We start from the raw sequence: 23,186 nt of genomic DNA on the forward strand, positions 1-23,186 counted from the left end.
AAATACATACATGAAAAGGTGCTCACTGCCATTCATCATTAGAGAAATATAAAAACCCACAATGAAATAAAACCACACACCTCTTAGAATGGCTAAAAATAAAAAGATGACCATAGCAGGGACTTCCCTGGTGGTCCAGTTGCTGGGACTCCATGCTTCTAATGTAGGGGGCATGGGTTCGATCCCTGGTCAGAGAACTAAGATCCTACGTGTCACGCAGTGAGATTTAAATAAATAAATAAATAAATAAAAAGGTCACCAAAGGAAGTATTGGCAGTTACCTGAAAAGTTAAAATACCCTAACACATCTGGCCATTCCACTTTCAGGTATCTATCCAATAGAAAAGGAAGTATATGTTCATTTAAACTTTGTAGGTAAATGTTTATAGCAGCTTTATTTTTAAGTGATCAAAAGCTGACATAACCCAATATCCATCAATAAGTGAATGGAAAAACAAACTGGTATATATCCACAGGACAGAATACTTTGGGGAAATAAAAAAATCAATTCTTGATACATGCAATAGCATGAATGAATTTCAAAATAATTATGCCGACTGAAAGAAATCAGATCCTTCCCAACATACTGTGATTCTACTCAGATACAAGGCTAGAAATATAAACTAATCTACAGTGACAGAAGCAGACCAGCGGCTGCCTTGGGAGGGGGTGGTGGGATGGACAAGAGGGTTTACACAGGGACATGCACATAATTTTGTGGGTAATGGATGTGTTCACTCTCTTGATTATAGTAATGGTTTCACAGGTATTTACTTACGTCATATCTCATCAAACTATACCCACCAAATATGCACAGTCTATTGTGTCAATTATACACAGTACATCCATTAAAAGGAAAACCAAAAAACCCAATAGAATGCAGGCCTTTAGGCTGTGCTTTAGAAAAGACTGTAAAATTTTCCAAATAAAAATGGACTTAAAAATCAGTCATCTAAGAATTTAAACTACTAAATATAAAGCATCTGCTCTGCAAACAGCTGAAACTATGATTCAAAGTTTTTTTTTAGTTTGTTGACATATTAGTTTTCTGAAACAAAAGTATGTGGAAGACAAATCTTTTTTTTTGTTTGTGTTGCTTTTAAGCTTTTTCTTACTTTTGTCCAGTGGTGATGGACATCCATTGTTCCTAGCATCACATGGCCCACTGCACTCATCCCGGACCGGTCTGTAAATATTATTGTACATCCTGATGATAAAACACAAACCCTTTGGTCACTGTCCAGAGAGGCTTCATTTTTTTAGCACTGTGCAAATAATTACTTACATTTCATGTATCAATTCAGGAGTAAACTTGGTAGAAGTTATTGTTTCATTCAAAGGAACAGACTTAACAATTCAGCTGAGATCAAGTCACATCTACAAAGACTTTCAACAGTTTTCCTCTAGAATTTACAGATTTGTATATATGGATTTCGGAAGTGAGTGGAAATTGTTTACCTTTTGCATTTTTAAGGGTTTCCAAGTTCTGCTGGGCTAAGCGGCCTAAACTGTGTAGCTGGCTGCAGCGGTGGGCGATACCCCAGCTCCTCTGCCACCTGGTCCAACAGAGCACACAGGCCCGTTATCACCCGTGTACCCCCAGAGGGAGGCGCATACTCACCCCCACCTGCCTGACTCCTGGAAAGCTCCAAGTGTAAACACTTTCCTTATAAACCTGAATTATCTTCAACAATTATAATTTAAATACAGAAGAACGCATAAGTACTATGTGATTCTGCAAGCACAGGATAAAGGTGCTATGGCAACCCACTCCAGTATTCTTGCCTGGAGAATCCCATGGACGGAGGAGCCTGGCAGGCTATACAGTCCACGGGGTCGCAAAGAGTCGGACATGACTGAGCGACTTCACTTTCACTGTATCCAAATAGTCATGTGGTTCAATATAAGAAAACAGTCCTCATAATGAAGGTTGAAAGTAAAACAGGCTGCAGCAAAACGGTCACAGAAGTTTAAGCACAAGGCCAGATGACAATACCTCAGGGAGTCCCATGAATGAATCACATCACCCACTCCTTAGGGCTGCAGCTGTTAAATCTATTTTATAATAAACTTCAGCAAATGATTTCTAAGTTTACGAAAACTTTTAAAAAAGTCATATGGTGATTACAATTAATAATAATACTGTATTGCATTTTGAAAGTTGCTTAAAGAGTAGATCTTAAAAGTTCTCATCACAAGAAAAAAACTTTCCTAGCTATGTATGATGACAGATGTCAACTAGACTTATTGTGGTGATCATTTTATAATGAATGTGAATGATGAATTATTAGGTAAAACACTCGGAACTAGTATAATGCTATATATCAACTATATCTCAATTAAAAATTTTTTTTAAAGTCATGCTATATAACATAGAACCAAAGAATACAACTCTTTTTTTCCTTTCCCTTTCTCTTTCTTCTTTAGTTGTTTAGTCAGATGTGTCCAACTCTTTGCGACCCTATACACTGTAGCCTGCCAGGCCCCTCTGTCCATGGAATTCTCCAGGCAAAAATACTGAAGTGGGTTGCCATTTCCTTCTCCAGGGGATCTCCCCTCCCCAGGGATCGAACCTGCATCTCCTGTGTCCCCTGCATTGCAGGTGGATTCCTTACCTGCTGAGCCATCAAGGAAGTCCTCCTTTTCTCTTTTTAAACTCAAATACCAATCTTATATGATGGAGAAATACTGATTTTTTATATATTATACGCATATGGAAAAGTATATTTTTCTTATAAATCCATTATGTTATTATGCTAAAAAATTATAATGCTAAAAATGTCAGTATCTAAACCTTACTCCACTTTTTCAAATAAGAAATTCATAATGGTTTTCTTAGATAAACATTTGATTAGTTTCATAAAAAGATAATTGAGTATTTAGTGAACAGAATAATTAAAGATGCAAATATTTAACTGTTAGAAACCTTTACCAATAGGTAACACACGCTTATTTTAATCTATAAATCAGGTTTTCTCTTCTTCATTACCTGATATCTGACAGCTGCAACTGATGAGACAGTTCATTTTTTAAACGATCTAGTTCTTTTCTAAGTGGCAAACTATTCTTCAGCTTTTTAATAGCACTTTTCCCATTGTTATCTAACCAGGAACTAGAAAGAAAAAAAAACACAGAGATGTACACTTTGCAATACTAACTATAATGCAAACATTTCTACTATTGAAATACGTGTTCATTACCTTAAAGCAGCCCCAATGTTAAACCGAGTTTCCCATCAAACCTTTACCAAGTTATAAGTACTCCTGCCAAGTCTACTTTTAGAGTAAACTCCTACTTCTAAAACAGGCTTCTTGGAGAACTGCCAGTACCTGTTAATCATATTTTAGTTATGAGAACTTCCTTAGCCTATCAAGAAAATTAAACTTGCATTACACCAAGCTTTTTACTAGACTTCCAGAGATGGAGTGATTTTTTAAAAATCAAAGATGCTTCAAGGACATCTCTGGTGGTCCAGGTCCATGCTTCCAAAGCAGGGGGTGCAGGTTTGACCCCTTGCTGGGGAACCAAGATTCTGCATGTCCCAGCCTCCTTGCCCCCAAAAGGCTGAATATTGAGGAATTCTCTGGTGATCCAGTGGTTAGGACTCTGTGCTTCTGCTGCAGGGGGCATGGGTTTGATCCTGGGTTTGGGGATTAGGATACTGCATGCCCTGCAGTGTGGCCAAAAAATAAAGAATAGTAAAAAAACTAAAAGCATTAAAAAATAAATAAGTTAAAAAAAATTAAACCTCCATTATGTTTATTGCCTTTTCAGAAAGTTCCACTAGGCCTTCAGTTACATGAGTCATCTCCATGCGAGGGCAGGGCTACCCCTTCCCCAACTAGAGCAAATGATGTGGTTGTGCAGCCAGGTGGTGAAAAAGTTAAGTCAGAAGACGTACCGAATGGTACTGGTGTCATATAAGAGGCACTATTTCCTGATGAAGGAACTTGCGAAGGTAACTCTATGGATTCTAACTGGGTAGATTCAGTTTCTTCCTTGGTCTTCATCTTGTCTGTTAGCACCCTGAGTTCTCAGCTCACTGCAAACCCTGCCTCCCGCCCCACCTCTCTGTCCAAAGGCTCCCACTGCTCAGACTGACCAGTCAGCGCCCACCTCCTCCTCCTAAGAGGGTCTGTTTGCCCCTTGGTTTCTTTCTACCCAACTGAGAGGCCGCTCCTGTCTCACCTCTCCCCACCCTTATCGTTCTCCTACAACTACATCACGGGCTCAGCAGAAAGATGTTCTCTTAAATCTGCATTTCTGAGAACGTTTACCTTAGTGAAGTCTTAAAAGAGAAAACGAACGTCAAAGTCTGCCTAGGGGTTAGAAGGGGGCAGCTTTCAGAGCAGAGCTGAAGGCAGCCGAGGCGGCCTTGTAGCAGCGCGCTCCTCCCGCTCCCCCTGCGAGGCTGCCTCTCCCTCAGTGTTGTAACGGGCACAGCACGGGCATGCAGGCTCTGGCGCCGGGCCTCTCTTTCCCGAGGGAAGTCTGCACAGACAAGGCCTGGGTCGTGCCTGGGAGGCCGAAAGGCTGCTGCTGGAGTGGCCGTGGTAGAATAGCAAGCAGACTCCAGGACCAGAGGAACATTTTGGGTGGAGGTGGAGTGGGCCCTGGGTACAGCTGAGAAAGAGAAAGCTCCAGGGAGGCTGGGGGAAGATGGTCTAAAGCGCCCCCCCACCCCAGAACATCTGACACCCCACTGGACACCTGTCAGTGACAGTCAGGTGTTAAGATAATGGTGCAGAAAGGCTCATTTGTCCATCTCAAAAATGCCTGTCAAGTAAACCTTCTTAGGGTTCCTTTTAATAGTCACTTTAAAGGTTTTAGATGTTGTAATCTACAATATTTAAAAACTAATCAAGTTGAGGGAATTCCCTGGTGGTCCAGTGGTTAGGACTCCACACAGGGCATGGGTTTGATCCCTAGTTGGGGAACTAAGATCCTGAAAGACATGTGGTGTGGCCAAAAAAAGAAAATCAAGTTAAAACTCTCAAAACCAGTCACATATTTACCCTGAAGGCCTAACAGTATAAGGAAGACATATCTAGCAAGGAGTAGAGAGATAAGCAACTGGAAGAGAATATATGAGCTTCTATGAGAACAAAGGAAGAATCAATTACTTCTGCCTGGAAAGTTCTACAGAGCAGGTGATAAGTGACCTGGAACCTGAGAGATGGATCAGGTGTTCCCAGGCGGATTAGTGACAGCAAAGGGCATGCCCACGAGGCTAGTGCACAGGGAACTGCGATGAACCAGATCACACAATGCCTGGGGGTGGGGCGGGGCGTGAGATGAGACTGGAGAGGCGTGTGTGTGTGTGTGTGTGTGTGTGTGTGTGTGTGTGTCAGAGAGAGAGAGAGATCATAAAATGTCTTGCACATTGTGATGAGGAACTGGGACCTTGCACTCTTAAGTAAAGGTGTCCTACATCTTTTTTTTGGCCGCTGCAGGGTTCTTAGCTCCCGGACAGAGGTGAACTCGGCCCCCTGCAGTGGAAGTGCAGAGTCCTCATCACTGGACCGCCAGGGGAGTCCCTACATTCCACATTTTTTTGATTCACTAATTGTGTGCATTTGTTAATAATTTCTTCCTACTCCCCCTTTAAGAATATTGCTAAAGACTTTGTCATTTCTGCATGGTGTGTGAGAAATAAGAAAAGCAAAAATATCTTACTTTATGTCGTGAATATTAGCTATTACAATTTTTCCATTTTCCCTCATTTATTAAATAATACATATTAATTTAACTTAAATTAGGCAAGAAAAAGGATGATTTGTAGACAAATGAATTATCAAGCAAATACCATGTTTCCTTCTGGGACCAAATGTCTTAAAATGTGGACTGAAATAGAATCTTATGATTATATATTCATGACCTGATTATTTGAATTCTTACATTTATGTATAAAATTTAAGTGGCCTAGTTTAACAATTTTTGTGTTTTGCTTCTAAACCCTAAGACAAAAAATGAAGGTTCTACAGTTGGCATTTATCTATCTATGTAGATATTAGATCTATGTGATGGTTTCAGGTGAGCAGTGAAGGGACTCAGCCATACATATACATGTAGTCATTCTTCCCCATTAAATCAGTTTTAAAGGGACTGCAAAATCTGTTATAAACAAGGCTAAAACATGTTAAAACATATAATGCTGCATCATTAATTTCACTTGCCAAAACCAAGAAAAGCTATATAGCTAATAATGGGGTTTACTTCATTGTCTGACAAGATACATAGCAATGGATACTGCATTTTGTCAATAAATTAGAATGTTAAATTTCCACCGACTTCAATTTCTAAAACAATGGTTTACTCAATTTATGTTATCTTCTTTGAGAGGAGACAAGTCAAAATGACATGATTTGAGCTAGTGCTGGTTATTACTGGGCTTTCCTGGTGGTTCAAATGGTAAAGAATCCATGAGAGCATCAATTAAAAACACCTATGGAGAAAATCAAGAATTCATAGTAACACAACTCATTTACACTCAGGAATTTTCCTTAAGATAATGTTGTCTCTTACTAAAACAGCAGATACTTTTACTAAGTCAACACTAGTGAAATTAACAGAGGCACTGTTCCACTCCCCACACCACAAAAAAAACGGGCCCTCTGCATTCACTGCTGAGTCACTCTACTGCTATCATCTGTATTAAGCTACTTTATATTTCCATATGAAACCTTGAGTTCTCCATACTGAGCCTACAGCACTTCACAGTCACACTTATTTAATGGTTCTTTAATTCGGTGTTAATAAAAATGCTGGATAGGTTTTATGAATCTGTGAAGCAGATTAGTATTAGAAAGAGAGATGATTAAAACATAGTCCCTACTCTTAAAAACTCATTATCTATTAATAGTATAATAAAATATAATGTAAGAAAGTCTTTTATTAAAGACTCAAGAATTTTACTAGATGAACTACATTCAAGTAAGGAAATTATACTTGGCTTGGACAAGGAACCAGTGAAATAGCAGTTATCTCGGGGAACTGGCTTTTCCCAGTTCCAATCTTTTTTTCATTAGTTTGCCAGCTGACTAACTCCGAGTTCAGGGTCTCTGGAACAGTCTTTTCACAATGGTTACACATTTAGCACCAGACCAAAACTGTACCCCATGAAACACTCAACTGAACTGCAGGCTAACTGCTTCTCTGAATTTCTTTAATAGGTTATTCTTAAGCCTCTTGACTTAACGGTGCAACAAATCTTATTCTTGCTCTTTTGCTCTGACTTATCCAATCCCACTTTTTTCTATACTGAAAGGTATAGGTAACACATTCCCAAGCTTTGGTTCATCTGGGCATACTGTGAGGAATATCCTCTTAAGGGTGTAAGCAGAGCAATACCCTCTTAATGTTGTAAGCAGAAGTCTCATGGGCTGGAATCCAGTGCATGTAAGGCGGAGACACTCTCTTCTAGCTCATACTCAAAACAAAACAATTTTCTGCATTTGGTATGAAAAGGCCAAAAAAAAAAAAAAAAAATCAAATACCATTCGAAGTATTCTGGCCACTTTGAGTAGGAAGCATGAAATATCTTTTTTGTAATGGTTACTGGGTTAACTACATTGATAGCATTACTTTTCCTGGAACATGAAACTTTATTTTTTCAATTAAAATTTTTTTCTTTTGCATGTACTGCACAGCATGCAGGATCTTAGTTTCCTAACCAGGGATTGAATCTCTGCCCCCTGCAGTGAAAGCTCAGAGCCTTAACCACTGGATCACCAGGGTCTTAGACTATAATTTTAAACATAAACATCAGGTAAGTAAAAACTTTTACATACGTTAGGGTTGTTTCCGTTCTCCAGACTTGCTCGAGGTCTTCATCAGGGTCCTTGAATCCAGTAAAGGAGTAGTAAGACTTGTCCCATTTGATGGGCCTGTCAGATGTCCTTTTGGCCTCTTTGAGAGGCTGGGAATGCACATTAGTATTCAAGCTTTGGACATGTTCAATAGATAAACTGCAGGAGTTGAGAATATATAATACTGTGCTTAGCAGATCTCTGGTGTGCAAAGTAAATTTGACTGCTCGAAATCCTAGAGAATATAATTCCCCCAAACAGTTAATACAGATGATTATTTGCTTTACTTTAAAAACATTTTTTTCATACAACATTTATAGAATCAAAATCTTTTAAAACACTTCATTACCAATTAAAATTCATCCTATTGAAAAATCTTCTGGAAAAAGAAAATGATGTTCCTTCTCCAGAACTGTACCATGCTATCTTGATTTATGAAGTTCTCTGTCAGCTCCCTTTTCTAGTTTGGCACCAGTGATCCCGGCCCAAGAAGAGGATTGAGAATATTTTTCAATGCTGTTCATAAATTGTATCTCTACAGTCTAAGGAATGGGAAAGTTCTCCTATAAGCAAGTGTCCACCAAAGAGAGTCTCCAGGGCTAAGGCCCAGGGGAAAGGTAGAGGCAGGGGAGGCTGACGGGGATAGTGGTTCAAGGAGAAGGTCACAGAAACTCATCTCAAACTTTCTCTATGATTCAAAGTGACTGTGCTTATACTCCCCTACCTCCATCTTGTGACTCAGTATTTTCAGAAGTGACTCAAAATTCCCTAATTTTTTAGAAGTCAGCACTTCACAATCTGATTTTAATACAGGTAGTCACCGTGCTCAGACTAGTAATCTAACTTGTTAAGTCAACAACAGGAAATCTACTGGGTTCCCTCACTACTTATTGGTTATTAAACTTGGCAGTAGTTGAATGTGTATCACTTTTCAATCAACGTTCACATCGGGTGCCATTATTATCTCCTTTGAAATGTGAAGAAGCATAGGCTCAAGGGGTTAAGAACAGTGAGTGAGGGTTTACATCTGAGCTGACACCATGCTAAGCATTTTCCCGACTATAAATAACATGTTGACCCCTTTCTCTTCAAAAATTGTTAAAAATTGGTTTTAAAAATTATATAAGTATTATGTAAGTACATCCTTATTGTAAAATGATACGTATAAAATAAAAGTCTGTTGACAGGCACACAATTTCACTAGATACAATCCTATTAACATTCAAGTACACACTGCCTTATATGGTAGCTACTAGGCATATGTGGCTATTTAAAATTAAATTGATTAAAATTAAGTTAAATTTAAAATTCAGTTCCTGGTCATACTAGCTCCACTTCAAGTGCTCAGGAGCCATACGGGGCCAGTGCCGGCTGTACAGACATGCACACACACACACGCGTGACGTCACTGCAGAAGGGTCTCTGAAATAGCACTGCTCTAGACCTTTCCTATGTGCTTCGTATGCATGTTACACATGACATACACACTTATGTCTTTGCACACACACACCCCTATGGTGTGAACCGCTCCATTTAAACATATAAACTCAGCTGTGCCCGACTCTTTGCGACTCCATAGATGGTAGCTTGGAGGTTCCTCTGTCCATGGAATTCTCTAGGCAAGAATACTGCAGTGGGTTGCCATTCCCTTCTCCAGGAGATCTTCCTGACCCAGGAATTGAACCCAGGTCTCCTGAATTGCAGGCAGATTCTTTACTGTCTAATCTACCAGGGAAGCCCCATATAAACTACACCATTCTGCGTGTATTACTTCGAATTTGCTCTTGTTATTTAACCTGGGGGACTCCTTCATATCTGTATGTATGTGTCAACCTCTTTTGTTTTAGTAGTGCTATGCTAATCCACATAATGAATGGAGCATAATTTATTTTACACTTCTGAAACTGATGGGCATAAAAATTGTTCTTAATTTTTCACCGTTCTATTCAAGGCTGAAATGTGCTTTTTTCGTGTCTTTGCCACTGATGACAGTCATCACAATCTAGATTGTTCTCAGAGAAACCTATTTTGCCTGCCACACAGATTTACAGATTCTAGAACATGCAGACTAAGAAAGAGTTTTTAGTTGAATCACTGATGGTAATGTGAGAGAAATACTGGTAGAATTATTCTAGGCAGTGAAAGAGGAAAGGAAAATCCAAGTTCCTGCAGTTGAGGTTCGGAAGAAATAGTTTATCCTCAGAAGAGATGAGTCAAGGAGTAAATCTCAGTTTCTCTCTTAATTTACCAACTCCATTAATCACTTAATTCAATGTAAGAGCTGCTACATAGTTTGGAATGCCTGTTGCCAGATTGCACGCCTCCTTTATTGGGAATATTATCTAATTACGTAGTTTGCATTGATTACTAAAGCTATAAACATTTTTATATGCTTATTGGCTACTTGTTGTTTAGTCACTTAGTTGTATCCGACTCTTTGCAACCCCATTGACTGTAGCCCACCAGGCTCCACTGTCCATGGGATTTCCCAGGCAAGAATCCACTGGAGTGGGTTGCCATTTCCTTCTCCAGGGGATCTTCCCAACCCAGAGATGGAACCCTCATCTCCTGCTTGGCAGGTGGATTCTTTGCCCCTGAGCCACCTGGGAAGACCCATTGGCTATTTATGGGTATTATTTCTTGAAGTGCCTAGACACTTTGCCTATCTTTGTAACTGAGCTACTCTTTTTTTTTTCTGACACCCAAAAACTCCTTATATACTAACATTATCTTTTTCTTACTTATGCTATATCTTCTCTCATCTCTTAATTATTTTTCACAATCTATTTTTATTTAGTAAATGGTTCAAAGTTAACCATTAACTGAAAGTAGAGGATTTTTTTCTTTACTCAGCCAAAGCTGACTACAGCTATTTGTTTTAGCATTAATTCACAGAAAACTCTTAGTAAACCTTTAAATTGTTTTAAAGTTTATTCTAAAAGAGTTATTTCCTCAAGAATGACAAAAAGGATGGATGTTTAGAGAATAATGGACCCACATTTACCCTTAGTTTTAAGTATTACTGGGACTTCCCTGGTGGTTCAGAAGGTAAAGATTCTGCCTACAGTGCAGGAGACCCGGGTTCAATCCCTGGGTAGGGAAGATCCCCTGGAGCAGGAAATGGCAAACCACTCCAATATTCTTTCCTGGAGAATTCCATGGTCAGAGGAGCCTGGTGGGCTAGAGTCCATGGGGTCGCAAAGAGTTGGACATGCAAAGCGGCGACAAAGGACCAAACAGAAAGCTGTATATTTAGACTGATCAGATTTTAGAAATAGTATGAGGCTGGGGTTAGAGAGTTCAGAGACCCTTATTCTGTCATGGTCCTGGAACATCACCAAGTTACAATTGGGCAAATACTAGGTACCTCACAGGGTACTTTGAGGACTAGATAAGAAAAGGTAAGCTATACTTAAAAAAAAAAAAAAATTGTCATATACACATTTAATAAAACAGCACTGAAACAGGAAGGGGACAAACAGAAACATTTTAGTTTTCTAGTCAAAAAAGTTTAAACATAAAAAGTGGCTCATCCATATACACACTGCCATACATAAAACAGCTAGTGGGAAGGGGCGTACCTCATGGGGCGCTCAGCTCTGATCTCTGTGATGACCTAGAGGGCTGGGATGGGGATAGGGTGGGGGTGCTCAGGGGGAGGGGATGTATGTGTACATATAACTTATTCACTCTGTCATACAGCAGAAACTGACGCAGCATTGTAAAGCAACTATCCTTAAGGGAAAAAAAAGGAGGCTCATCGAACAGAAGTAGCCAGGAATAAAATCTAACTCCAGGAAAACACTTGATTAAATGATATTACTTTCTACAACAAGGCTTCACTCCAAAGGTCTTCTAGCAACTTTTAGGCAGATTGAACTCATACCAAATGAAGCCTGCAAGGGTGCAAGGGACATATGAGAAATAAGACATGTACCAGAAGTACTGAAGTGTTCCTGGCCATCAGAGGGATTCTGATCTGTTTCTCTTACATAAAACACAAGCTGGGTTGGTTTCAAAGACTTGAAGCCTGGTTTCTGAAGGTTTTCTAAGTAGGCACTTAATCTCTTAAGGGAATTTTCATTGACTTCCTGGAAAAAAAATATTGAGACATTTATGTACAAAATAGAACAAGGAAACATCACAAATTATATCCCAACCTTTTAAACACACTACTGAATGTATTAAAGAATTTAGTACTAAAAAAAGTTGGGATTTCATAGGTCCTCGGTACAGGATAAAATTGAATCCATACCTCACAACATGTAACTCCACAGAGAAGAGATATTAAAAAAAAAAAAAATGTAGCTACAAAAGTATTAGAAGAAAACATGGCTGAGTTCCTTTATAAATGAGATGTAGAAAAAGCCTAACTATGACAGTAATAAATGATTGATAAATCCAGTTACATAATAAAAACAATATAGTACAAGGAACTATATTTAGTATCTTGTGATAAACCATAATGAAAAAGAATATAAAATACATACACATGTATAACTGAATCATTGTGCTATATAGCAGAAATCAACACACTGTAAATCAACTATACTTCAATCTTAAAACAAGCTTAAAGAAAGAACGCAATGGGGAATACGTGTAAATCTATGGCTGATTCATATCAATGTATGATAAAACCCACTGAAATGTTGTGAAGTAATTACCCTCCAACTAATAAAAAGAAAAAGAAAAAAAAAATAAATGCTTCCTGACAAACAAAAAAAAAAAAGAAAGAAAGAACGCATAAAACACCACACACACACACAAACAATTCTATAGACAAAAACCGACTCTCAGCTATATTGTGTTGGGGGTTTGATGATTTACTACCTAGAAGGATTACAGAACTCAGAAAAGCTATTACACTCATGGTTATACTTTACTACAGCAAAAGGATACAGATTAGAATCAGCAAGGGGAAAATGTGTGTGGGGTGCAGTCCAGGAGGGGCCAAGTGCAAGGTTCCAGCTGTTCTCTCCCAGGGACATTCTACAGGCAGTGCCTAAGCTCCCAGCAAGGACATGTGACAACATCAGAAGCGCTGCCAACCACAAAAGCTCATTCAAGCCCTGGGGGCCGGGGCTTTCACTGGGGCACTGTGTGCCCATGTGACTGACCTTAGGTATTTGTCTCCAGCTTCCCAGAGGGTCTCAGAAATGAGAAATTAGGCATTTTACCATAACTCACATTGTTAGGATAAACTGTCTGGTGTGGCCCAAGGCTCTGGGCACACAGAAACATTCTTATCAGGCAAGGATATCCCCAGGCTGAGAGCTCATCTCCCAGGAGGCAGTGAAGAGCCAGGATTGAAGCCAGGGATTTCTTTCTAACAAAGCAACCCAAGTCTGCTGAGTTCACATTTTATGGCACATAAAAGTTTTAGTTAAAAGAAAAAAAAAAGGTATATTGGTAGAGGAGGGAAATCATCACCTAGCACTAAGCTTAATTTTTCCATACACGTTGGATTTAAAAACTGTAAATTGTGAAACATTAAACTGTATTCATGTCTGACATTCCCAATAATTTGTATTAATTTATTATATCTCCAAGGTAGTGGATATTTTGCTGTTGATTCAATTTACTAATTAGTTAAAAAGGATCTAATTTCTAACAACCAATATAACCACCATCATAATCAGAGTATTTTCCTAAAGCAAAGAAGTAAAACTGATTTATTTTCCATGGTAAGTAGAAAAAAGCAATACAGTAATGTTCTAATTTTCAAGAGTTTTAAATTCCTTTTCATGTTAAACCAGTTATCAGTATAAAGGAAGATAAAAGGAACCAATGAGATAATTTCAAAGCATTTGGTTTTGTAATATATGATCTAATGTTAAAAAATACTGGTGTTCCTAATTAAGTTTATCATGAGTTATTTTTCACATCAGTTTGTATTCCTTGAACACACATGAACTGATGGTATAGGGAAATGGACATACAGCAGGCAACTATTCAGGCACTGAAAAAGATATATCAACCTTAAAAAAGGGACTGATTATACTAACAGAGGCCAGAAGTGGTCTTTCTGACCCTCAATTTTACTTTCAAAATTGGTACAGAAAACATGACTACTCACATACAGAGTTTACACAGTATCTTTTTTTTTTTTAGATTTTTTTTTTTATGTGGACCATTTTTAAAGTCTTTAATTCAATCTGTTACAATATTGTTTCTATTTTATGTTTTGGTTTCTTGGCTGTGAGGCATGTGGGATCTAAGATTCCCCATCAGGGATCAAACCCACACCCTCTGCATTGGAAGGTGAAGTCTTAACCACTGGACCACCAGGGAAGTTCCTAAACTGGTATCTTTATTGCCTGCCAGAAATATGACAGCTTTCATAAAAAAACAATGGTGTTAGTTTCAATTTCCAGTGTCTGCAGTTCAAAGCATTGATTATACCGCTATGACAAAACAAACCCAATTTATAGAACTCTCTGTATTACACTGTAGCAAACGTAAATAAACAAACGTAGACCGAACATTAAACATAAAGAAAAATAAATATTTACCCTTTCCCTGGGGTGCTGTCCAAAGAAATCTGGATGTACAGCAAAGTAAAATGGCCTCAAGGCATTGACTGCTTCAGCTCCTGACAAAGCTCTTGATAACAGAAAGCAGTATGGAAATATCTTTCCTGGACATAACCTTTTTAAAAGATATGGATTTATTACTCACTGGATCACTGACACAGACACAAATCCCCCCATGAATAAAGTAACAGTAACATTAAGATGACTATGTATGGAAAACATCACAGAAACAATGTAGAAACCAGAATGTAAAACTTGGTGGTTTTCTGAAATCTACAGGAGAGTAGATTTCAGTGACTGCTACATGATTTCTATAAACAGTGGTTATAAATTCCTCTGATGTAACATCATAAGACAATATTTAATAGTAATAATAAAACTTCCTCTCAAAAGCCTATCTTGAAATGTAAACTGGCTTCACTGCAAATGATGATAATTTTGTGTATCATTTTTCTTTTCCAGATTAAAAAAAAAAACCCAATATCCAAAAGAATAATCTTTAAAGTGAAAAATTGTTTGAGAATTGTAATGCTTCATGAGAGATATAAAATGTCTTTTTAGTTCATTTCTTCATTACCAGCATGCTGAAATTTTCCAGTTAGATACCCTGACATCTCATTCTCAAATTTTGGCATAACTCACCTGGGAGTGTTTTTTTTAAAAAGTAGTTTTAAATCCAAATGAAATGATTTGCAATTTCTGGGAAGCACTTTCATGACTTCTATTTTTGAACATAATAATTTACCTTTTTCACTGTATGATGATGGGCTGTGAAGTGAAATGAAGTGAAAGTCGCTCAGTCATGTCCGACTCTTTGTGACCCCAGGGACTGTAGCCTGCCAGCCTCCTCTGTCCATAGGATTTTCCAGGCAAGAATACTGGAGTGGGTGGCCATGCTCTTCTCCAGGGGATCTCCCCAACCCAGGGGTTGAACTCAGGTCTTCCACACTGCAGACGGATTCTTTACCATCTGAGTCACTAGGGAAGTCCCAATGGGCTGTGAAGAAGTCTCTAAATACTGTGTCCATTTTGGTCTCCTACATTAGGTGCACTGAATCTTTGGGGAAGTTTTCTACTTTTACAATGACTGAGGGACTTCCCTGGTGGTCCAGTGGCTAGGACTTGGTGCAGACCAATGCAAGGGGTCCGGGTTTGTTCCCTGATCAGGGAAGGAGATCCCACATGCACAACTACAAGATTCCGTGTGCAGCAAGACCTGGCACAGCCAAATAAATATGTATTTTCAAAAAATAAAATGATATTATAGAATCATTTCTGGAGATTAAAAAAAAAAACCAATCTGAGCACCACCATCATATTTTCAGATTACTTTTCTTTTTTTCAACCTGTACTTGAACCTTCTATAAAATCAACATACAGGCTGTGTATTAAGGATTATATAACAGGAGTTTGGACAGTAAAGGAAATGCCGAAAGTCCTCAGTAGGAGGCAGGATAAGTAAATGTTACTGACAGCTCCATTTCCTCTCTATCTGAGTTGAAGTCCCCATTTTCAAATGTGTGATGGACACTTTAGCTATCCTGCCAGCCTCTCAAATTTTAAATGTCTTAATAAAAAGGAGCCGAGGTTATTACTTTTCTTCTAAACTGAGCTTGGGTACAAAAGGCAAGGAAGCAGCTGGACAGTGCCATCCAGGATTACATTCTTTATTTCTGTTATTGAGGTACCTCTTTTCTTCCTGTTGCCAATGCAGAACCCCTTAAACCTACTGTTGCCTCAATTAGCTCACCAGCCCCACCTTATTTTCAGTCCTGAAGTCTTATTCTTCTCACTTTACCTCGTCCTTTGAAATTATTCCTTCTTCCCAGCAATGACCACCATAAAATTGGACTGCACTGCCTCCTAATCAGTATTCTCTGGTTTCTTTTCCCTAACCATGCTGTATATAGGTTAATTTTCCTAAAATCCCACTATCCTTGGATTCCTTACTGAAACACCTCTGATGGTGTTTCAACTCTTGCAGAGTAAAATCCATTTCTTAGTCTGGTATTTATAACTTCCAATCTATCTTTCCAACTTGATCTTCAAGCACTCCTGACAGAAACCCTCAGCTTCAGCCCTGCTGGCGATCTGCCTTGTCCTTCCCTTTCTTCTCATGATTTCTAAGCTCTCAGACATTCTTTCTGTTCCCCACTTCCGTCTGTCCAAATTGTACTTACTCATTCACTAATTACTGCAGTCCTAGCAATGTGCCAGGAGGCAATGTGCCCAGTCCCCCAGAACCTTCCCTCTTGTATATTCATTATAAACAGTCTTTCCCTCTTCTAAGCTTTAATAAAACAACCTGTGTGCCCCACATACGTGGAACAGAATACCATAATGTAGAAATGATATGTATTCATCCTCCTCAACTACCATGGCATCCTTGAGGGCAGGTAAAACATTTCCCAGGTATTTCTGTTGTTCGTTATGCTAGTTTGGGTCTGCTGAAAAGCAGAAGTCAAGACAGAAGTAGATGTGCATTCTGTGCAAGACAGAATGACTGGGAAAGAGAGGAAGTAGGGAGACTTTTCAGACCATGGTTCAGGCCAGACACCTACAGAAGGCGAAAGAGAAGGGAGGAGCCTTGGGGAGGATGTCTGGGGCTGCTGTCTGGTCCCAAGAAGGGTTCGGTCCTGCCAGCGGGAAGTCTTCCAGCCAGTCACCGACTGGGGGCATCCTGTGTCCTGCTGGAGTGAGCCTGACTTGGTATTCCTCTTCCCCTCAGCCACTGATGGCCTCAGGGCAAACCCTGAGGTAGACCCAGAGGGGCAGGAGAGCCCAGAGGCTCCCACCACAGGGTCTGGCTAACGTATAGTAAATGACTGTGCAGCAGATATTTAATGCAAGGAAATAAGAGTAAGAAAAACCAGAGAAACGCTGGGCTGGCTGAAGCACAAGCTGGAATCAAGATTGCCGGGAGAAAGAAATATCAATAACCTCAGATATGCAGATGACACCACCCTTATGGCAGAAAGTGAAGAAGAACTAAAGGGCCTCTTGATGAAAGTCAAAGAGGAGAGTGAAAAAGTTGGCTCAAAGCTCAACATTCAGAAAACTAAGATCATGGCATCTGGTCCCATCACTTCATGTCAAATAGGTGGGGAAACACTGGAAACAGTGCCTGACTTTATTTTTCTGGGCTCCAAAATCACTGCAGATGGTGACTGCAGTCATGAAATTAAAAGACACTCCTTTGAAGGAAAGTTATGACCAGCCTAGACAGCATATTAAAAACCAGAGACATTACTTTACCAGCAAAGGTCTGTTTAGTATGGTTTTTCCAGTAGTCATGTATGTGTGTGAGAGTTGAACTATAAAGAAAGCTGAGTGCCGAAGAATTGATGCTTTTGAACTGTGGTTTTGAAAAAAAACTCTTGAGAGTCCCTTGGTTTGCAAGGAGATCCAGCCAGTCCATCCTAAAGGAGATCAGTCCTGAGTGTTCATTGGAAGGACTGATGTTGAAGCTGAAACTCCAATACTTTGGCCACCTGATGTGAAGAGCTGACTCATTTGAAAAGACCCCGATGCTAGGAAAGATTGAGGGCAGGAGGAGAAGGGGACGACAGAGGATGAGATGGTTGAATGGCATCACCGACTCAATGGACATGAGTTTGGGTGGACTCCAGGAGTTGGTGATGGACAGGGAGGCCTGGTGTGCTGCGATTCATGGGGTTGCAGAGAGTGGGACACAACTGAGTGACTGAACTGAATTGAAAGCAATATTGTGTTGCTTTATTTTGTGTGTGTGTGTTGCTTTAGATTGAGCAAAACTGGCACATGAAACTTCTTTTGTAAAGGGCCAGAGAGGAAATATTTTAGGCTTTCAGGGCCATCTGGTTTGTGATGCAACTGTGCAACTCCACTGCTGTAGTGGGAAAGAAGCCACAGGCAAGAAATAAAGGAAGGAGGTGGCTGGGGGCGAATGAAGCTTCATTTACACACACAGACTGTGCAGTCAACTTAGTTGTGAAATCAATTTAGTAATCCACGACCAACATGAAAAACACACCAAAAAAAAAAAAAAAACAACCCAGAAAATATATCTCAGAACAGAAAATATTCTGGGATATTATGTATGGCAAGGTTAACTACTGTTATGAAACTTTTATTTTTATAGGTTAGAGTTAAAATATAGTTTTCTAAAGACTGAGATCAAAAAAGCTAGAAAACGGTGTCTCTATCCACAACAACTAGTACTTACTGCCATCAGTGGCATGGGGGTGAAGGAGCAGGTATCACTGAAGGAAACAGCCCAGGAAGTGTTATAAATCCCATCCTTCCAAGCTCCTACAGCCTCTCTTTGTATCAGAGCAAGAGGACACAGCACTTTAGCCTGGTTTTCTACAGCTGAACACTATTATCAGATACCACAACACATAGAATGTCTCAACATCTGCCCAACAACTTCTTGGGATGCTATCCAGTATCTCTCAGCCTCTTTTGTTTCTCTTTTCTTCTTCTTTTAAACAATTTATGTCATAAATTCAGTGAGAGAAAGTCTCTCTTTCTTGGATAATCCTCATCATAAACTGAATTGGTGGAAACAGTCTGTTCCCTCTAAAGACACTCCTTTTAACAGTGACTATTCACTGAGATAGTCACGTATCAACGCATCATTATTTAAAAGTACTAATTAGTGCCAAATGTGTTTTAGTAATCTAAAACTTGACATGTCATTTTTTGGGGGGAGATTGTGCCCTGAGGCATGTGGGATCTTAGTTCCCTGACCAGGGATTGAACCCGTGTCTCCTGCATTCGAAGTGTGGAGTCATTATGGAGACATAATGGAGACATTATTTTCATGGAACAGATCAAATTTTATTTTGGTTATATACTTTGAGCCAAATAAATTTACCTTTTTTGACTTGGCTACCAAGAAGCCAGAAACCTGATATTTGAATGATCGTCTAATCAGTTCTACTTTTTAAACAAACGATCTTTTTTCTCTAGAGGGCATCTGGTTTTCATTTTGATTAACTGCATATGTGCCTATTACTATGCCAATTAAATTTTATTGAGCTTCTTAAATCCTTTCCTGAAATAGGAAGCATTTAGACTATATATATATAAATAGCAAATATAACGACTGACTGATCTGATTATACAATTTCAATGTAAAGTGGTTTTCTATATGACAGCAACAGACTTGACGGCAACATGGTAAGATCTGTGCTAAGGACAAACTATCTTCTTTTCCTCTTAAACTCTTCATACTGAACTATTTTGAAAGATGGTATTTATTCTTTTCATCTTTTACTCTGAATAGACACTTGGGAGAAAGACATGGATGTTTACATAAATTTTCTTTTTCTTACTCCTGCCCTCCACCATAATACAGACAAAATAGTTAGAATTTGATAAATCATAATAAATTGAAATTAAACACCTAACAGCTTCCACATACTCCCCCCACCTCCCAAATACTAATAACAGATTGAATCACAAAGCTTACCTCCTCACAGGTCTCAGGTGGCAAAACATTTCTGAATATATACGTAGGTCAAGTTCCAGGCATCCATTAATCACTTAAAAAGTTAAGCAGATACCAGTAATGAACAAATAGAATTTGAAATTAAAAGCACATTACCATTTACATTAGCAACCCCCAAAATGATATACTTAAATTATAAATCTAACAAAATATGTTGAAGATCTATGAGGAAAACTATAAAACTTGGATTAAAGAAAATCAAAGAAGAATGAAATGGAGAGATATTCCATGTTCATGGATAGCAAGACTCAATTTTGTCAAGATGTCAGTTCTTTCCAACTTGATTTACAGATTCAATGCAATCCCAACCAAAATCTCAGCAAATTATTATTTGGAAACAACATATAATAGCTTATATGAAGAATAAATAGAACAGCCAACTCAACACTGAAGAAGAATAAAGTTGGAAGACTGACACTAGTGGACTTCAAGACTTACTATAAAGTTACAGTAAGTAACTGGTGAAAGAATACACAAATAGATTAATGGGACAGTAAGAGCACCCAGGAAGAGATCTCAAAAATATAGCCAATTGATCTTTGACAAAGGCACTACTATGGAGCAATGATAATCTTTTCAACAAATGGTACTGGAACAACTGGACATCTACATGCAAAAATATTAATCAGTCATACAATTTACACACTTCACAAAAACTAACTCAAACTGGATCAAAGACCTAAATATAAAACACAAGACTACAGAATTCATAGACAGGTACCTAGGAGAAAACCTAGATGACCTTAGGTATGTCAGTGACTTTTCAGATACAACACCAAAGGTTCAGTCTGGGAAGGAAAGAACTGATATGCTGAATTTCATTAAAATTAAAAATTTTGTTCTGTGAAAGACAATGTAGAGGGAAAGAAAGAACAAACCACAGACTGGGAGAAAATATTTGCAAAGGATATACATATCTGACAAAGGATTGCTATCCAACATACACCAAAAATATCTTTAAAACTCAACAACAATTGGACAGGAAAGGAAAATGGACAACCTGATTAAAACATGGGCCAAAGATTTGAACAGATACCTCATGGAAGAAGATATACAGATGGCAAATAAGCATATAAAAATACATTTCACATGATAGGTCTTCAGGGAAATGCAAATTAAAACAACGATATACTACAACACACCTATTAGAATGGCCAAATCCAAAACGCTGACAACAAATGCTGGTGAGGATGTGGAGCAACAGAAACTCTCATTCATTGCTGGCGGGAATGCAAAATGATACAGCCACTTTGGAAGGCAGTTTGGAAACTTCTTACAAAGCTAAACAGACTCTTACCATATGATCCAGTAACCACACTCCTTAGTATTTATTCAAATGAACTGAAAACATGTCTACACACAAACCTGCACACGGATGTTTATTGTGGTTTTATTCGTAATTGCCAGATCCTGGAAGCAACCAAGATTTCCTTCAGTAGGTGAGCAGATAAACTGCAGTACATCCAGCTAATTAAATATTACTCAGTACTAAAACAAATGAGCTCTCAAGCTAGGAGGAGACATGGAAGAAATTTAAATGCATATAACTAAGTGAAAGAAGCAACCTAGGAAGATTATATACTGTATGATTCCAACTATATGGCATTTTGGAAAAGGCAAAACTATGCTGATGTAAAGAAATCTGTGGTTGGCAGGGAGGGAGGGATGAATAGGTGGAGCACACAGGATTTTTGGGCAGTGGAAGTACTCAGTATACTACTACTACAATGGTAGATAGATATCATTATACATTTGCCCAAACCTATGAAATGTACAACACTAAGAGTGAACCCTAATGTAAACTATGGACTTTGGGTGATAATCACGTGTCAATATAGGTTCATCGATTGTAACAAATGTACAACTCAGGTGTGGGAGGCTATGTGTGTGTAGGGAGGAAGTGGGAATCTGTACTTTGCTCACTTTTGTTGTGAACCTAATATTGCTCTAAAAAACAAAGGTTTTTTATTTTTTTAAAGTTTAAGCAGATAAAGGGGAAACATGATTTTAATCACATGAACTTTTCCAATAATTCAGAGCTTCAGCAACCCATGTCAACTGATCGAGTGACTTTAAAAACTCTGAGCAATCTCTTACTAAAGTCTTGAAATGACTTATTATTCACATGATAATCACCAGGTTAAAAAAAATCCTTTCTCCTTTCTTCCCCGGGCTTACGAAGCTAGGAGCTTTCTACACTATTCCACTCTTAATAGCCATGTGGAGCAGCATATTCCCTCAAAACAAACCACCACATGGCTCAAGTCCTATTCTGTCAAAATCTTAAGCACTAAAAATGGTTTAAAAATTTTCAGTTGATGTTTGGTAGAAACCAACACAATTCTGTAAAGCAATTATCCTTCAATTAAAAAATAATAAATTAATTTAAAATAAAAAAAGGTTTCATAATGCAGTTAATATATCTGAACCAAGGCAATGTAATGAAGCATAACTGCCACTAACAGATGTATTTTAAAGAAAAGTCAAGAATTACCTACTTAAAAAGTGCATTTGCAAACAACAGTGGATGCTTCCATTTATTTTCTGGTTGACTGGTGTGGCAAGACCCTCTTGGATATAGAATGTGTTTATAGGCATTCATTTAAATGTTTAAAAAGGTTTTACTTAACCATTCACCTTGCTATTTTGTTTGTAATAAATTCAGATACTAGAAATATTCCTACCATTTGGAAGATTTCTGAGATTAAATGGAGACATAATGAGGGAAGAGGAATCATTTTTATTGAAGTTTCAGTGCTGTCCATGATGGACTGAATACCAAACGTCGTCACAAAACTAACCAAACAGGACTTTCCTGGTGGTACAGTGGGTAAGAATCTGCCTGCCGATGCAGGGGACATAGGCTCAATCCCTGGCCTGGGAAGATGCCACAAGCCTTGGAGCAACTAAGTCCGTGTGCCACAACTACTGAGCCTGTGCCGCAACTACTGAAGTTCCTGAAGCTGCATTTCATACTCCACGACGAGAGAAGCCACTGCAATGAGAAGCCTGTGCACAGTGAAGGAGAGGAGCCCCCGCTCACCACAACTAGAAAGAGCCCGTGCGCGGCAATGACGACCCAGTGCAACCAAAAATCAATCAATCAAAGTAACTGAACAATCGCGACTTAGTTAAGAGAGAACAGGTACAAGGCTTAAAGTTTGCAAAGAAGAGACCAGAAGAATATACATATCCAACCCAAAACTGGCTCTCTCTAGGTGTCAGCTAGGAAGCCCTTTACTTTTTATATTTCCTGGTTTATTTACCATGAACATGCAAAATATGTCCTTAAAATTAACAACAAAAAAACAGTGCTGCTGGCATACAAAATTAAACAAAAATGACATGCGT

The 23,186-nt window shown here is 38.7% G+C and overlaps 1 protein-coding gene across 5 annotated transcripts in view; it reads right to left on the reverse strand.

Annotated features, from left to right (window-relative positions):
* Window positions 1-23,186, reverse strand: part of TCAIM (T cell activation inhibitor, mitochondrial) — a 36,416-nt gene that overhangs the window by 7,475 nt on the left and 5,755 nt on the right. For all 5 annotated transcript variants that reach the window (XM_043443071.1, XM_043443070.1, XM_043443068.1 and 2 more), the window contains exons 2-8: window positions 19,797-19,869; window positions 14,321-14,456; window positions 11,746-11,899; window positions 7,791-8,043; window positions 2,990-3,112; window positions 1,459-1,556; window positions 1,116-1,207 (exon numbers count right to left, since the gene is read on the reverse strand). In XM_043443071.1, coding sequence (XP_043299006.1) covers window positions 1,116-1,207; window positions 1,459-1,556; window positions 2,990-3,112; window positions 7,791-8,043; window positions 11,746-11,899; window positions 14,321-14,456; window positions 19,797-19,825 — 885 coding nt within the window. In that variant the 5' untranslated portion in view covers window positions 19,826-19,869. The remainder of the gene's footprint in view (window positions 1-1,115; window positions 1,208-1,458; window positions 1,557-2,989; window positions 3,113-7,790; window positions 8,044-11,745; window positions 11,900-14,320; window positions 14,457-19,796; window positions 19,870-23,186) is intronic.

Source organism: Cervus canadensis, chromosome 22 (genome assembly GCF_019320065.1).
Source record: "Cervus canadensis isolate Bull #8, Minnesota chromosome 22, ASM1932006v1, whole genome shotgun sequence".
In the NCBI taxonomy this organism is placed as follows: domain Eukaryota; kingdom Metazoa; phylum Chordata; class Mammalia; order Artiodactyla; family Cervidae; genus Cervus; species Cervus canadensis.